The 17,866-nt window shown below is 34.1% G+C and overlaps 1 protein-coding gene and 1 pseudogene across 2 annotated transcripts; both read right to left on the bottom strand.

Annotated features, from left to right (window-relative positions):
* Positions 1-134: 134 nt before the first annotated feature.
* Positions 135-3,962, bottom strand: LOC117914467 (annotated as a pseudogene).
* Positions 3,963-10,668: 6,706 nt separating this feature from the next.
* LOC117914967 lies at positions 10,669-15,423 on the bottom strand. 2 transcript variants are annotated; one of them, XM_034830502.1, is made up of 4 exons: positions 15,234-15,423; positions 13,159-13,284; positions 11,477-11,618; positions 10,669-11,020 (listed from the first exon to the last, which is right to left on the bottom strand). In XM_034830502.1, the coding sequence occupies exons 2-3, from the start codon at positions 13,247-13,249 to the stop codon at positions 11,494-11,496; spliced, it is 216 nt and encodes a 71-aa protein (XP_034686393.1). In that variant the 5' UTR covers positions 13,250-13,284; positions 15,234-15,423; the 3' UTR covers positions 10,669-11,020; positions 11,477-11,493. The 2 variants fall into 2 exon arrangements, with proteins under 2 accessions (XP_034686393.1, XP_034686394.1); XM_034830503.1 differs by lacking the exon at positions 10,669-11,020 and adding an exon at positions 11,027-11,188.
* Positions 15,424-17,866: the final 2,443 nt, after the last annotated feature.

The raw sequence follows: 17,866 nt of genomic DNA, 5'->3' as shown, positions 1-17,866 counted from the left end.
ATCCGTATGCATGGTAGCAAGATCAATTGTTCCGAAATCACTCGATCCAATATTAGTTTAGTTGTTAGTACACAGCAAAGACCACATTTGATTACCCAAATTCATTGCCACAACAAGAAGAACAATAATTTTAATTAATACCAATCCAACAAACAGACATTAATTAATATTACTGAGGCCACCAAGGTTCCGGCATTAACAAGTCCACAGTGCTTCCGAATCTCTCCTTCATCTCCAGTAAGTACACCAATACCTCCCATCTTCTTCATCGATTGAGCAAAGCGCACAAAAAATAATCGGCCATGCTGTGGCATTTCTACCATCTGAGCCGACTGGGGGTTGGTGAGCAGCGTTGCATCAGACTGAAACAGGCCCTTGTTTTTGCTGACAATCTTGAAGTAATGGCTGTCAAAGGAGAGTGAGCTCTGGTCAGGGTCCATGTCTACAGTTGTTGATGGATTAAGAGGGCTTCCACACTCCCTCCTTAGTGTGTTTGCGTAATCTGGGTCGAGTGAAGGATCCGCATCCCCCTTTCCTGTGAAATTGTATAGCCTCCTTGCAATCACACCACAATGTGACACTCCAATTGTATGTGCCCCTACATAATTTTGATTCTTTCAGTAGTATAAAAAGTTATATAATGAAATAAGCACCATGATTTTACAAAAAATACATTTTTTTTTTACCTGATAAGGCTACAAGATCCATAACGTCTAGCTCTTTGCTTGCAAAGAGCTGCTGGAGAGATGTGAAGTCTGCTGTGGGTGGCGGTAAGTTGCCGGGGATATCCGAGGCAAGCGAAACTCTTCTGTCTTTCCTCCCGGTTAGAACCTGCCACATGGGTCATTGGAACTGCTTATGTAGTTCCATGGTGCTAATTACAACTGTGAGTAACTTCACAATGATCTTCTTAGTTTAAACAAAGGTTTGGTTACTTCATTAATTTACGCTCAATTTTGATTAAGCTCGGAACTTACTTGGTACGAAACAGCATCCCGAGCTGCCAGAGCCAGGATATCAGCACATGAAACCACTCCAGGACACTCTTCTTCAATTTTAGCTTTGATATCATCAATAACATCGTATCCTGACAATGACTGGTTCGGTAACGCTTCTTTCTCAGCAGTTGTATTTTTAGTTGAATCTAATAGCACTGATGCATCACAGCCCTGCAACATATATGTGTTACACATTAAAACCTGCAATTGAATTCAAGATAGAGGGAAATTAACTAAAGATAAAAGACGGGATACCCGAACAAAACAGTCATGGAAATGGAGCCTTAGTAGCTTGGCTGGCAGGATAGAGCTAGCTGCAACCTTGCTCCATGTGATATCCCTTACAATGGTTTCAACTGAAGGACAACTCTTATGATAAAACTTCATCCTCAGCTGATCTTGTCCATTGCAAACCCCAACAACTGTACAGACTACAAGAGTTAGAAGCAAGGAAACAAAGCTTGGCCTCATCTTCAAATACTAAACAAACAATTCTCAGAATGTTCTCTGTTGGTCGGATGAAGAACTAGCCACCATAGAACACCGTATATAGGCATCCCTCACCAGCAACCACCATGAGAAAACCTTGTACAAAATTTATGACATTAAGGCAACTTCTCATTTTGATAATACAACTTTGCACGTCCAATGTCCCTGCCTTGTCTTGTACTAAGGCACCCTTTCTAAGGACATGGCTGACCACTTAATATATAGTATATAGAAATATATTCGAGGAGGTGTTTTCCTCTATTATGAAAAAAAACTACATTAGTCAAATGCCTTGAACCTGAAATGATTGTAGTTGTTTGATAAAATTAATGAGCTTCAAAAATTGTTTCAAAGCTCTTCGTGGCATTGCATATGATGAACCTTTGCCATATAAATGGAAAGTCAAACACCAAAATTCATCATTTTTCTCTTTATTAATCTTAAATATCCGAATAACTTGTCTGATTGACTTTAGAATTATCATAATGCTGGGACTAGCATATAATTCAATCAATAAATGAAATTAGTTGTGGGGATCTTCCATGATTAGTTTCTCATTCATGTTTGAGAAATTTAAGGGAAAAAATCACTTTTTTCTTTCTTTTACACCCCTGTCTGGTCCTGGTTTCCTTTTCCATTGTCAATCTCTTCCATCTCTCAACTTCTCTTCTTCACCTAACCACTAATTTCTTTTTTATCTGCCAATTAAAATTTTCATCTCCCAAATTCACTCTCTCTCTCTCTTTTCAACTTTAGCTTTCCCTCTTCTATTTTTTTTGAACTAAAAAAATGCATGTGAAAAATTCAAGACCAAAATGAAGGTTGGAAAAAAAAAAGAAAAAAAAATAGAAATGAGGATGGACATAAAAGTGCATGGGCTAGAAGCAAGAGGGCCAAAAGGAAGAAATGACTCATATACGTTGAGTCACTAGAGTGGATTTGCCAGAGCTAGCTAGGCTCATAACAAAAACACAAGGAAACTAATAATATGAAAGGGAGACTTTTATTAGATAATTCAAAAGGAAGAAGCCACTGTTACAAGTTCAAACCACATAATAACACTCCCTTAAGAATTCACCACACTACACTTCTTCCTTATTTCTCCTGATTTCCCTGTAAGAACTTGGATCGCCCCCATCCTCTTCATGGACTGACCGAACGCGGTGAAGAACTGTGTGGAGCTTAGCATCTCGTTCACAATCTTAGTGGATCCCTTGTCAGTCAGTAGTGAGGCATCGGATTGGAAAAGACCTTGTTGTAGTTTTAATTTTGAGAAGTAATGGGTGTCGAAGGATTGAGAGCTTCCAGGGTCCATCTCCACTGTGGTTGTGTCGTCTGAGAGAGACTGACATTTTGTTCTCAAGAAAGCAGCATAGGTTGAATTTAAAGAAGGATCTGCATCGCCCTTTCCAGTGAAATTGTATAGCCTGTTGCTGAAGAAATTGCAGTGTCCAATGCCTATAGTATGTGCTCCTGATCAAAACCAAACACTAAGGTGTGAAACCCACTTGAAAAGTTGTGCAGATTCGTTTACAAAGCCCTTTGTTTTGTCCATGACATGGCCAAAAATAGGATTAATTCCTCTAAGGTTGGTGGGATTGCTGCTACAAAACCAGCAGGAATAGCAACAAGACTGTTTCCTAATGGAATTAATGCGTAGTATTTAAGTATATATGTAAGTTTTTATTATCTATATATTTCTATATTTTTTTACCTGATAAAACAACAAGGTCCTGAACCGTGAGGCTTTTCTTGGCGAAAGCTCGTTTAAGGGTTATGAAGTCGGAGAATGGTGAAGGGATGTTGACAAGGGTCTCAGAAGCTCGCGAAATGTTGCCGTCCCTTCGACCAGTCAGCACTTTCCAAATCTATTTATTGAACTGCAATAATCTCCCCACCATCCCTGAGTATACATTAAATATTTCTCAAACAAATGCATTATATATATGACTGGGCATCCTTTCAAGTACCATAACTTACTTGGAAGGAAACAGAATCTCTTGCGGATAAGGCAATGATATCTGCACAAGAGACTACTCCAGGACAGGTCTTCTCCAGTTGGGCCTTCACCTCCTCAATGAAATCAAACCCCCTCAAACTCAGGTTTGGGATTGAGTCCTTCTCAGCTGTGTTATTTGCGGTGGAATCCAGCAACACAGAAGCGTTCGCAACCCTAAGAAATAACCAACCAAACATCATATGCATGCTTGTAAAAATGAATGAATTTGCGAAGAAATACATGCATGCATGCATTGAATTCTACGTACGTACCCTAACAAAGCAATCATGGAAGTGCATCCTCAGCAACTTTGCAGGCAATGCAACATTGCTAGCAACACGGTTCCAAGTCATGTTCCTGATTATCTCCTCAGCGAGGGGACAACTCTTCTTGTAGAAGTTCTTCCTCAGCTTACCTCCATGGCAAACCCCAGATACTGCTACAGATATCAACAAGAAAATTAAGCCAGTCCTCATCTCTCTCTTTATCTCTCTATGGATCTATAGCTGTAGCTACTGCACCACCATGCTCCTACATTGCATCCTTATATACAAACAAATTAAGGATCTCGTGTTCTTGGAAACGTTTAATGATCAATGCTGGGAAACAGGTAAGCACCATTTTAATAATCTCAAAGACCTCGACCAATCATAATCAAGTTGACCACTTAGCTAATTAATACTGATCCGAAGAGCACAACCTGTCTTATTTTATTTTTAATTTGAGTTTCCAGTCCAAGTTTTAGTTGGAAATGATTATTTCTGAAAGTCATCCACTAGTTTGAGCTTAATTCCGATTCTTTATTTTATTTAAAATCTTAAAATAATTAATCTAAATTATTTTGTAATACATTCCCAAATAGACCATAATTTTGGTATGATACTGAAAAATAGTTCTTAAGAACTCTTTTTAAATCCATTATATAATGTTTTGTAAAATAAAAACCGGTTTAAAAATTTGAAATATTTTTAACATGATTCTTATAAGTTCAAATATTTTTTAAAAACAACTTTTATGTATAGTGTTTAATTTATTTTCAATTATTCTTCATATTTATATAACTATTTTATAAGACAACACTGCTCATAAAATGAATTAATAATAATAAAAAATTAAAATATATTATTAAAAAAACACTTCTTATTTCATATTATTAAAAATAAAAAACTGTTTTTCTAAAACATAGAGCCTGTTTGATCGATTTAAAAATAATTTTTTGTTTTTAAAATTTTCTAATGTTATTTAGATGTTATTCTTTGAAAATAATTTTTAAAAATAAAGTGAAATAAAAAACAATTTTTAAAGAACAAATAAGAATTGTTTTTATCCATTTTTAAAAACAAAAAGAAAACATGTTACCTATGATTAATCCAAGGAACTTAAACATATACGAAGGAGCAAATGTCAAAGTTTGAGGGAAGTCGTTTAGGAATGGCAATTTTACGGGTAAATCGGGTCACCCGCCCCACCCCTATTGGGATGGGTATGGGAATATCCTATTCAGGTATATAATAGGTTTGGGGAGTATATAAAAACCCAAATCAAGTTCGGGGCGGGGATGGGTTTTGTCATTAATGCCCCCACCCCATATATGAATTACCAATTTGCCCTTATAGCATTACAAAATACCCAAAAAGTCTTCCATATATATAATTATTTCTTCCTCAAGATCCAGGATTCTTTTGCTTGGAAGACAATAAGAGAGCTTTCGTTGTCTCATTTCTTCTTGTTTTCTCATTTCTTCCTTAATTACTTCTTCCCATTTCACCCAAAAAGCACAGTTTTTGCTCTAAAAACCAGAATGCCAAATTCATAGACAACAAATTATTAGGGTTTCTATGGATTCCTCATTTCCAAGTAAGAAAACCCTAAGTTTTGAGGCTTTGTTAAAAATGTCTTGTTTTTCATATTTTTCTTGTTTTAGTTTATGGGTTTGAGATTTTTTGGGTTGTTTATTTGTAGATCTATGTATTTTGTTCTCATATGTGCAGTTTGCAGTTTTGTTGTACAACAAATACTTGATTAAATATGGATGAGGAGACAACACAATATGGGTGTCGTCGAAGTATGAATCATTTTGAAAGAGATTCTTTGTAGCTTAAATATGAAAACCCATATAGTATTTATTGAAATTCCAGAGACACATGTTCTGTAAAAACATTATTCCTGAAAACACATTTGGAACGGGGATGAGATTATCAGCTTAGGGGACACCAACTCGCTCCATCCCAGGCTTGGAATGTGGATGGGAAAAAAATTATATAACCGGGACGGAAATAGGGTAGGGATGGCCCATCCCATACCCGCCCCATTGCCATTCCTAAAGTTATTGACAAACAAGACGTAGATAACAATAAAAGATTGTCATGCATCGTATTTTGAACGGTGACTTAACCGCGTTATTTGGATTTCTAATCCCACTAACCATGGGAGCAATGACGATTCGATGAGCACGTGACTCTGCTCCTGCTTGGCACTGGTCGGTCATATTATTATCATATCATAAGCTCCTATAACATCATATATTATTGCTATTATTATGAATATGCAGAGTCACGAGCCAATGACGGTGTACCTTAGTTCACACTCCCCGCTAATCAAGCTGACGACAAGTATATATATACACTATGCGTAGATACAGCTCATATTCTGGGGGTTTAATTATCAATGCATGGTGGGTTGATTAATGGTGCTTAGCTTCTCTGCAACGGAGCCAATGTCTAACCTCCTTATAATAAGACTTGCGGTGGGGATCCACGTTTTCTTTACCGCTCTCTATTTTCTTTGTAATTGGGTTGGTTGGAGCATGGTCCGTGAGTTACCACTTACCACCCCTATTATACGTAGTTTATATATAAAATTTATTTTTTAGATTATAATTTTTTTATAAACTTGTTAAATGCATTTATTTTTAAAAAATTTACTTAAAATTATACAAAATAAAGAATAAATTTATAAGATATAAAAGGGTCAAAATCTGACTAAACTTAAAAGGCACCACGTGACGAACACTCGTCTTTAATATCTTGAGAAAATAGGTAAGCTCGATAACTTAATTTAATAAATGCATCTTTCTTTTTTACGAAAAGACACAAAACTACCCAAAAGTTAAAAACGTTTAAGAAGAACCATTATTGAAGTTGTTTACCACTAAAATAATACTTGTCATTAAATGACATTCGACCTATAAAGCTAAAAAAGCATAAATAAAGGTCTTACTACATCACATAGCCAAGCCAACTCGATTTTCCTTTTCATTATCATTTTGTACTAAATCCCTGAAGAGAATCTCTATATCTTCATAGTGTTAACTAATGAAATTTGAAATCAATAATGGTTAAATATATTTAAACTAAACCCAAATTTAGGGGATTCAATTGAAATTAATCTTTTCTTTTTATGATTTTTTTTCTATTTTAGGGGGACCATTAATAATAGAAATGATGTTAGATTTGATACACTTCTTGTTAATCATTTTTAAGGTGACAAACAAAGTATCTTTTGTGACTTTTAAGGTTGTAATTTACTTTGAAGATGTGAAGTAAATCATTTTTAAGGCTACTATTAATCTATTAAGTAATAATTTTCAAATGACAAATTATTAAACTTTTAAGTCAAGGATAGTGATGGATGATTAATATTTTTTTAAAGGAATAATTTTTAAAATAAAAAGTATATATATATATATATATATATATATATATATATATATATATATAAAGATCGATAGATATTGTTCTCTCTAAGTTAGGTTGTACCGAATTAATACATTTTCCCCTTAGTATGTGCTAACTTAAAGTCCAAACCTTACTTAAACATAAATACGCTTATAAAAGGAATTAGGGTTACTCTTATCATGATTTGAGTTAGTATCTAGTTTAGCCATAAAATAATAATCAATACCTAATAGAGAGATTATGTTTGTTCCCGTAGAATACCATGAATCCTTTTTATTTACCTTTTTCATAATTTTTTAAAAAAAATTCTAGAACCAAATATAGCAACAAGGTTTTCAAATGTTGAATAAAAATCTTTACATTAATTGCATTTTGTGACATCCTGCATAAATTAATTGGATTCCTAACTACAATCTTAAATTAAAGCTACAAAAATTGGTTGTCATTTTGATCACTCCAAATTAAGGGGGAGCCGAGAAAGGCTAGGAGGAGGGGCATGGAATCAAAGCTTTCTTATAAGAAGGAAATAACTTTACCACTAAACTAGATTTATCAAATTTGTGTAAGCTTTAACATGAGAGAGAGAGAGAGAGAGAGAGAGATTTCAAGGTGGACACTTGATCGAACAGAAAATAAAATCAAGGCTCTTGTGCTTTGCTTAATATATATAAAAAAAAAACGTTCATTTATTAATACCGAAGATTTTCATAATCCTCCTATAAATTTGAACGAATGACCCTATAAAATTTCCAAATCAAATTACTTGTTTAGAAGAAAATTCCAAAAAGTAATTGAAAAGAAAAAGGTAAAAAGTTGCCATCATCAATAACAAAAAATAAATAAACAAATAAATAAATACAAAAATACAGAGAATTTCATGGGTACCCTTGTTCCAAGCAAGTCTCCCAAAATAGCTTGTTTTCCATATCCTCCATCATCTCCTTTCTCCTAACTCCACCTGAGTTTACTTCCTCCTCCTCTCTTCCCACAAACCCTCCCAATCTGCTCCCGCTGTTATCATCGCTGGGATCTCTTACCTCATCTCCATCATCAGACTCATCAACCTGATCTTCAAACCCTAGTGTAATCTTGCTGCTTGATGACTCTGCATCATCAACTGCTGCTGCATTATTAATACAGCAGATTGTCACAAGTGAGTGATCATCATCTTCTTCACAATCTTCCTTATCATCAGAGTCTCCACTGCCTTCAAAAACAAACAAGGAAGACACATCAATACCTTCCATTTGCTCTCTCTTTCTCTCTAGATCTCCTCTATTCTTCTTTACTAGTACTGGGTTATATAGCCATATATCAAAACTCGCTACTATTACTGACCTATCCATTAAAGGGCAGGGTGCGGTAGGTTCTTCCTGCATCACACTTTATTATTAATTATTATAGTATTAATTTGGGTGGGGTTGAAGTCATCCATCCATATCCTTTCAAGTTCCATGTTTTTCCACATGAAGATCGAAGATGGAAGTTGGGAGCGACTCATCCTTACTCTATCAGACATGTATATCTGAACCCACCTTCGATCGCATCAGTCTTTCATGAAGATACGGTCAAAAGTTTGCATGATTGGGGTCTTATATCTACAAAAAATTGCCATCACTTTGAGATAAAGATTATGATGAAGTTGTAAGTTGCAAGAATCAAATCACCCACCCCAGGAGAAGGTCAGTAGAAGTTTCCTGTGGAGACGTCATCTGTATAGCTGCATCCTGTCACTCCCCACTTCCTTTCTGTCCTAGACTCTTAGTGTGACCTTTCCAAAGTCTCTCTAACTATTCATTTGATAAGTATTCAAAGGGTATGTTTGTTCGAGGGAAATAAAAATAAGAGAGATGCCTGTAAAAGAAAATAGGAAATAAAAATAAAAATAAATTTAAATTAATAAATCATTGTTATATATTATTTTAAATTCGTTTTATTTATTTTAATTTTTCATATAAAAATTAAATAATTTTAAAATATATAAATTTTGACTAATTTTAATTATTTTTTATAATACAATTAAATAAAAAAGTATTTTTTTAATAATTTTTTTATATTTTTCAATAACCAAATATCACTTGTATGTTATTAATTTTTTTTTAAAATGTTACTTGCTTCTATTTTTACAATTTTTTTTATGATTTTATAAAAATTAAAAAGTATGATATGCAGATTAAATCCAAATCCTTTAAATTTAAAAAAAAAATTGGTAATTGAATATGATATCAAAACTTGATTTATCTGAGAGGTTATGAATTTAAAGTTTAAACCATCTTTTTGTAATTTACGTGTTTTTGTAAACATGATACAAATGTATATTATAGATGATACTAAAGCACCAACCATTTTTTAATTTAATAAATAGATGAAAAATTATTTAGATTTATTAAAGCTCATTTAAATCTGAAAAATAATTTATCATATAGTTTTAGTGGAGACTAAGGAAAGGGGATGGAGGTGTGTAATTTTTGGGTAGAGTGGGCGGCCACTATCTTCGGTTTTGCCGACCTACCAAATAATAAGATGCCACATTACATTCAAAGGTTGAAAAAGATAGACTAATGGCCTATTGGTTGGTGCCTTGGTGATTCTGTGTGATGTTAATTTCAAGTCCGAAGCCCAATTAATTTGGATTAGACTAGATGATGCGTTTAACCACTTGTAAAGAGCGGTGACCAACGCTAATCCTAGTGTGATCAAGGACTTGTTTGAATTTAATTTGGTACGATGATTTTTTGAGTAATATTTTTAATATACTTTATGCGATGCAGTGGGAAAACAGAATGCAGAAAGCCTAAGCCGGAGCCGGGTGGGCCAATGGCACAAGAGGGCCAAGAAAGATGTTTTTGACGGTGTAAGAAAATTAGTTTTGACTATAGTATATTACCTTGAAAAAATAAGAATAAAACTTAATATTTATTAATTAATTATTTAAATTATTAATTTAAAATTTATTACTTAATTTTATTTTAAATATTAAGATCTTTCGATAAAATTAACTCAAAATTTATTCCAAATTAGTAAATTGACATATTTATTTTCATAAATTATAACTAAACTGAAAAAGCTCGATAAAGATCATCATTCAGGTAATTAAAACAAATTGTGATAAAAAAAAATAATATGATGATATAAATTTAAGAATAAATTAATTATTTTTATTTATTATTTTAAACTAATTTTTATTTTAAAACATACCATTAAATTATTTTATCAAATATACTTAATAATTTAAATTAAATCATTAAATAACTTTAAGTTATTAAATTAGTTTACTAAACACCCACTTAGTCTCGGTGTATGAGAATTAATAGTTTGGTATTGGGTGCAAAGGGAATAAGTGGCTTGGTTGCTTGTTTGTATTTGAGCTATAATTTTGATGTTTTATTTTGTATGAATTGTGGCTATCTTTGGCTTTTAAAAATTTTGGGAGAAAATGCAAGAAGGGAAAAAGAGAAAAACAATAAAAGGAAAATAAAATAAGCGAAGGCAAATAAAAAATCCCTTAGGCCTGAAAATTCCAGCCAATTAAAAGCCATGAATATTACAAAAAGGACCAACATAAGCAATACAAAGAACGTGCCAGGGCTTTTCTTCGAGAGCACAAAAATGTAAATTTCGAATTTCTTGAGAGGAAAAAAAAAAAAAAAACCACCAAGCAACAAGCGTCACATCTATTTTCCAAAAACTCTGCCACATGTGGAATACTTTATTGGATTAAAAAAATTCAAAATTAATATAATGTGCCAGTTCAGTTATTCCACTAAACAACATGCAGCATAGCTGTAAAGGATGATAATGCATCTCCAAGCATTATAGCTCATGTTGACCTTCTTCCGCCATTATCCATCGTCTCCCTGCAGAGAGAAGCCAAGAATTAGAAAATCAGCTCTTTTTTCTGGGTTGGTAGGGAGACGGTGCCCTAGTTCAAGTTGAATCTATACGGCTAATAAGATCGGCTGTGTCCATCTGATACCATGATCCAATCAATGGGACGCTTGAATAATTGATCGCACACCAAAACCCTGGATTAAGAGGACCAAATAGCACAAGTGCACATCAGCACAATTTGGTTCAAGGCTGTGAACCAACCAAAAGTTGGTCAACAAAATGGAGAGGCTGAATAACAACGGTGGTAGTCAGGCATCAGTGACCAGCCATACAATTTCAAAATTGGTACTAGAACTCAGGGATTCTATACCATCCTAATTTCCTAAGCTTTTACTTAACAAATGCATTCTTCTATATAACAAATCTTAGGTCCTTACATGCAATTGAACCATTCAAGGAACTAATGGGTATGTAAAGCAAACCTCAAAAACTGAGAAAGCTAGGAATCTTTTCTCTCTATGGCATCCTGATGTCTCCAAGGATTGAGAGCTTCTTTAACAGCCTGAGCTTCTGTGGAACCCTCCCAAGCTAGCTTCTCCGACTCCAAAACAGTCACTTTATCATCTGCATGACATTTAAATAAATTAAAAGAAAAAAAAAACAACTAAAAGTTAAAAATGAAGATTTATTGTACTTGTTGAGGCAAATTATGTATTTCGATGAAAAAATTTTAATATGAACAAAGCCAAAGAAAGATGAAGTGAATAAGTAGCAAGAGAAGAAAAGGTAACAACTGTTCACTTCCTTCCAATCAAAAACAAGTGATTGAGGTACCTCAATCAACTTCTTTTACTTCAATCATTTAGATCATCTGGATTGAAGGGTCAAAGTAGTAGTTCTAGACCAAACCACACTTGAACCATATTCAACATTTTACGGTGGTGGAAATGATGCTTGTACTACATGACCCAAATAACGTGAAATGGCTAAAGGATTCTTGCACCAGACTCCAAGAAATCAAGATAAATTTTTGTCAAGCTGACTAAACTGTTGTTCTCTCTTTCCCAATGCTGCTAGGATCTTTTCAAAATCTTTAGAGCACTCATCAAAATGAAAATTTAATCCCTAATGAAGAACATCACATCATCAAAATCTATACCCCTGGCAGACAACCATTTTCTTCAGATCTTCTCATAAATTTTTACATCCCAATGAAGCAGTCATCAAAAATTCAATGACCTTTCCATCTCTCGAGATCAAAATCAAATTTTCATTGGCAAACACTGCCCCATGTTGTTGGATTGTCTGCCTAAGAAAATGTTTGTTTCCTTCAACTGAACTCACTAATACTGCAATTAAGGTGTGGAAATATGTTGTTTCCCAATACTGTACTTGAAAACCCTACTTTAAGTTGGAACAGACATAATTTCATTCAAGTATGGGAGTAATGAATGAATTCCATGTCTCAAAGCAGAAAACATTTTCCAACAAGGAAAAACTCCCTAACATGGATTTCACATCTCCTTGAGGAATCGAATTGAGAATAACTCATTTCAAACCCTAATATCCAGGATATTCGCATCCATGTTATTCTAATATGCTAGACCTTAACCTCAGTAGTATGCCTGACATTCACCTTTAATGGATTTCAAGTGAAACAGACACAACACCTCCTCTCAAAATTGGTTAACACTACCAACTTCTTCTTAAGATTTGTCTTTTGCCACTAGATTTGATAACCATTCAACTAATTGATCATAGTGAACAAAAAGAGGGAAAAAAAATGCTGAGCATCAATTGATGGCATATGATCTCCCTAAAACAATCATGTTTGAAGGACTCTTCCAAACTGGAACTTGGGCCATATTATATCTTGAATGGTTCCATAATCTACATTCTATGAGATGCAAGCAAACATTTTTCTTAGCAACAAGTTCAAATAATATTCATTTTTGAGATACCTCAATTGGCACATCTTATTACCTCTAAACTGGCAAAAAAAAAGCAACTGGGTTTCTTCTAACCTTACATAAACAATTGGCTCCAAAACTCAAACCCTAGCCCATGAGTTAGATCAATAAAAAAGTCAATATTATCATTTAAGTTGAAAATTGACAGAATAAATCATATTAAAGCTGGAAATGAAATTGGAGGGTTCTCACACAGAAGCCAGTCTTGATCATGAACAACTCCATTGAAGCTCCAATCAGAGTTGAAACTGCAGCAATCTTCAAGTACCAACCCAGAAACTTCATGATGTTCCTTCACTCAATACCCTAAAATCAAAGGGCTAACATTTTGCAAATAATTACAATTAGGGCAAGCTTGTTGTCAACTGTTGAAGACAGTGAGTTCACTAGAAAGAGAGAAGTAAACCATCACTACTTGGATTCTTGGCTAACATCAAACATGTGAAGCATAATGAAAACTTCTATTTCATCATTAACAGAGAAAGATAAGGTTTAAAATTGAAAGATGTTGGGCCACAAAAGAAATAACTAATTGATAAACATGAATTAGGACATAAATGGAAAAATAACAATAAGAGGTAAAGATTAACTGGTAATTGTGAATTTACATTTCCTTGTGTAGTGCGTAGACCCCACAATGGTAATGAGCTCTAACAGGGTCCAATGTAATCTTGGGATTCATAAGAATTGGAAAACAAATGCAATATCCAGCAATAAATTGAAAACAACTATAGTTGATGGATAGGCCATCTACCTGGGCTGAACTCCAGCTATAGTTGAACACAATCGCCCATTCATTTTTCATGGTCAGTTCTAAAACCATGTGAAAATATCTCTCAGAAACCTTATGAATGATAAGAGACAAGACAAGTTCTCTCTCCGACTTGGCTTATTAGGCAGGTGCATAGCTATCGTCTAGACGATTGACTCTCACCCTCATCCTAACCTTTGAAATTTAGTAACATTAGAATGGGAGACAACAACATTATAATAATAAAAGCAACACTAAATACTCTACCATGGAAAACTCAGTTTAAAAAAATAAAAAAAAATAAAAAATAAATAAAAAAGAAGGAAAGAAAAAGCAAAAAAACTTGCACAATGTATAACTTTCCATTTCTCTGCCTCTTTCTTAGGATAAGCTGCCTTAAAGACAGCAAGAACAGCAATGCCAGTCCTTAATATGAGATCCTAAAGTTAAAGGGGAACTGAGTTCTACATTTAGGCCTCAAAATAGGTGCCTGAAGCAGAGGCAAAAAGTGAGGGGACACAATGCACATGGTAGGGGTTGGAGCTCACTGTCCAGTGACCTCACTTGACCCACTTAAGATATTCATGTATCTAAAAGTGAAGTTTCCCAAAGGCTCAAGCATCTGTCCTATGGACTGCCCTGTTATTTTCTTGGAGATATTTATTGGAAAATTTATGTGGGTTCAAAAGAATAGCCATATAGCTTCTAATTCAATGTCTCGGCCAGCATATACACATAGAATGTCAGAAACTCAAGTTAATTCAATGATCAATCGGTAATTCTTGCAAGAAGAAATATAGAAAAAAGGTTTACTTTGAAATCAACAAACCATTCCTGTGTGCATATAATTTCTTCCTCTCTTTCTATTTATTTTTATTTTTCATAGGCAGAGGTTTTAGATTTCTCGGTCCCAAATATGATCCCAAGAGTTTTCTTATATTTTCTCAACAAATACTAGAATGAATAGAATTATGCAGGACGTGACAAAGGCAGCAAAAAATCAAAGAAGCATTAGAATCAAGAATGTGAATCAATTCTAGTAACATTCTCTAGAGAAAATTCGAAGGAAAAACATGGGGTAAAAATTGGAGATTAAACCTGAAAAATGCTGTAAATCTTGTGGAAATTGGAACAACTTTCCCATCTAATTTGGATTCTCTGTTTTGTTTCATTTTCTGGTTGGAGGAAAAATAAAATTTTATTATGAACCTCGTGCAAAAGAAGAAATAAAACCCAACAACGCTTTCCCCTTCTTCCTAAAATCCCATAACTAACATCTCCCCGAAATTAAACCCATCTCCATAAAATTTAAGACCCAGAAAAAGTGAAGGGAGAGAACGTAGCATTAAAACCCCTAACGAAGGAAGAACGAAGAATTGACTGGCTTTCGTGCGCGGGAAACTATTTTAAACATGTAGAAGAAGAAACCTCGTTTCACTCCATGGTTGAAGAAAAAGAAAGAATAAAATAATAATATAGATTCTAGGCATCCAAACAGAAAAAGGGAAAGGAGAGCACCTCCAGCTATGGATCTGCAGAGTTCCCGCTGGTCAGAAGGGGTGAGAACCGGAACCAAAGAGTAAAGGAGACGCTTGTTGCTCAGAGTGTGTTTTGCTCGTACAATGAGAGTGCGGGAGAAAGTGAGCGTTTACCGAAAGGAGAAGGCAAGGGGTCCGGGAAAACGAAAAACTTAGGGCTACGGTAGAGAGATTTGTAAATTTTGAGAGCGTATTATCATTTATGTTTCAAAAGAACAAAAAAAATAAAAAATTAAAAAACTCACCTCTGAAATGCTTCTAGAGAATTCAACTTCAACTGGTTTTTTAGGCTAAGTTTGTTTTGAAGAACGATTTCTAATTTTTAGTTTTTATTTTTATTTCATAATTTTTGGACTATTTTGAAATACAATTGATTAAAAAATGTACAAATTATTTCTAAACAACAAAATTTTTAAAAATAATATAAATGAAATATATTATTAAAAAAATATAATATTGTCATGTATTGCATATAAATTATTACATTTATTTCTTATTTATTATTGTAAAATAATTTAATAAAATGTTATAATATATTTATAATTAATAAAATAAATTATTTTAATACAAAATTGTAGACCCCCCATTTAGGCATGGGTCACTTTTTCCTCATTGTTTCTGCAGATCACCCTTTTTTTTAGCCAGGTGTCATTACCCTAGCGAGCCACGTGTCACATCCTTAGTGGCCATAAGGAATCAACCTCGCTTTTTAAAGCTACAATAGGACTTTGACACGTAGAGGAACTTTCTGGAAGGTGGTCCCGTGGGTCGTTAGAGCGGATGAAAGAGTAGTGGTGCTTTTGGGGGGGTGGTTGTTTCTGCAGATGTTGTTGGAGGGGCAAATCCGGTAGGGAGATATTTTTTAGGGCATTCCTTTTGACTTGGAGGTCAGGACAGGAAGGAGAGGGGGTTTTTTTTTCTAGGGAGGGTAGGCTAAGAAAAACGGAGGAGGTTTCTGGAGAGAGGGAAGACAGCATTGTGAGGAGTAGAAGAGATCTTTTGGAGGTGAGAGGAGCTTGAGAGTATTTTTTCTGGAGAGGCTACTAGTTACAGAGAAGGGAGCTTGCTGGCTCCATTGATTTTTGAGGGTAAAGCTTGAAGAAGGAGATAACAGGAGTATAGAGCAGCTACAGGTGAGTTTGAGGCGATTTTCTTGCTTACTGTGATTCATATTCTTCTCATTTTGGTTTGCTTTGCATTACTCATCAGTTTGGGTTCGATTATATACTGGAATCTCTTGATTTTCTGGATCATTTTTCCTGTTGTTGTCATTGATCTTGCTGTTATCTTTGTGGTTTGGCTTGGAGTTAATGGAACTATGTTTGTCACGACCCAAATTCCGGGCGACCCAAAATTTGGCCCGTGACCCTAGGTCAAAGGTTTGACCCTAAGGGTTTCTCCTATTCCACGTTGGCAGTCAACTAAAACACTCTGAATTTTTTATTTTTATTTTTCATTCATATAAGTCCCATAGGGTTCTCACCAACTAACAATATTTTAAACCTTACTTAAACACATCAAGATTTAATAAACATCATTGCATCCCAAAATAAAATTTCATAAAAATCCCCTTAATCAAACTAAGGTCTTATTACATTATCCATAATTCACTTATTACAAAGTCTCAATACCACAACACAATAAAAAAATAAAATCTTTCCACTAAACCGCTCCAGGGGCATCCTGAAGTCATCCCTGTCCCATCTGTGAATCCTCAGGAGTGATATCTGCATCTAAAAATATATAAAAAGGAAGGGGTGAGCATTTCCACATTGCTCAGTAGGGTGTCTAACACCTAAAGGGTTAATGGGGGATTTCTATATTTCAATAAGCCAAACATAACAGTTTACCAATATAAATCAAGTCACACAATTTAACATATAACATTATACTCAATCCCACAACATCCAATCATTAAATGAATGCATATGAACATGTGACACACAGTCATACAATGCTTTATCGTTCTCGGGCTTTCACCGAAGGATACGCGTCCGCACCCAAATATACTCCCCATTCGGAGTCTTCCCGGGGTAAACTTTTGGGTCTTTCACCCTAGGGATCTCTCTCCCTTCTTAGTTCGCCTCACACGGGCTTTCACTTTTCATCACTATTTTATTTTTTTCCATTTCATACACTTTTCACAATTTTTTTTTTCTTCATACAACCATGGTACAAATGAATGCCACAAACTCCAAAATTCCTCAATAATTTCAACAATTCCAACATTTTCAATAACCCAATAAAATAAAATTTTCACATTAAAATTCCCGAAAATATACCAATGAATTTTCGAAAATTCACACATCAATATACTTGAATTTATATCACAATTTCAGAATTTTTCAATAATTCTAATAATTCCTAATATTTGAAAATAACTAATTTTTCACAATAAAATTACTACAAATATTCCAATCAATTTTCAAAAATTCATAAATCACTAGATTTGAAATCTTTCCCTAATTCCGGAATTTTCCTACATTTCTAACAATTTTTAACAACCTAAAATAATTATTTATCAATTACAAAGAATTTCAGAAATTACAAAAAAATCCACAAAAAAGCTCAAATCATTCTAGAAAATTCACATAACATCACAATTACCTACTT

This window comes from Vitis riparia, chromosome 5, assembly GCF_004353265.1.
Source record: "Vitis riparia cultivar Riparia Gloire de Montpellier isolate 1030 chromosome 5, EGFV_Vit.rip_1.0, whole genome shotgun sequence".
Classification (NCBI taxonomy): domain Eukaryota; kingdom Viridiplantae; phylum Streptophyta; class Magnoliopsida; order Vitales; family Vitaceae; genus Vitis; species Vitis riparia.
Note: the sequence above shows the minus strand (reverse complement) of the source record. Positions and strands in the feature narration are given on the sequence as shown.

Bases quoted from the DNA above. Each gene is read 5' to 3' on its own strand.
- LOC117914967 (XM_034830502.1), bottom strand. From the start codon at position 13,249: ATGAAGTTTCTGGGTTGGTACTTGAAGATTGCTGCAGTTTCAACTCTG. The intron at 11,619-13,158 runs GTGTGAGAACCC...AATGTCATGCAG, and splicing joins CATGATCAAGACTGGCTTCT to ATGATAAAGTGACTGTTTTG.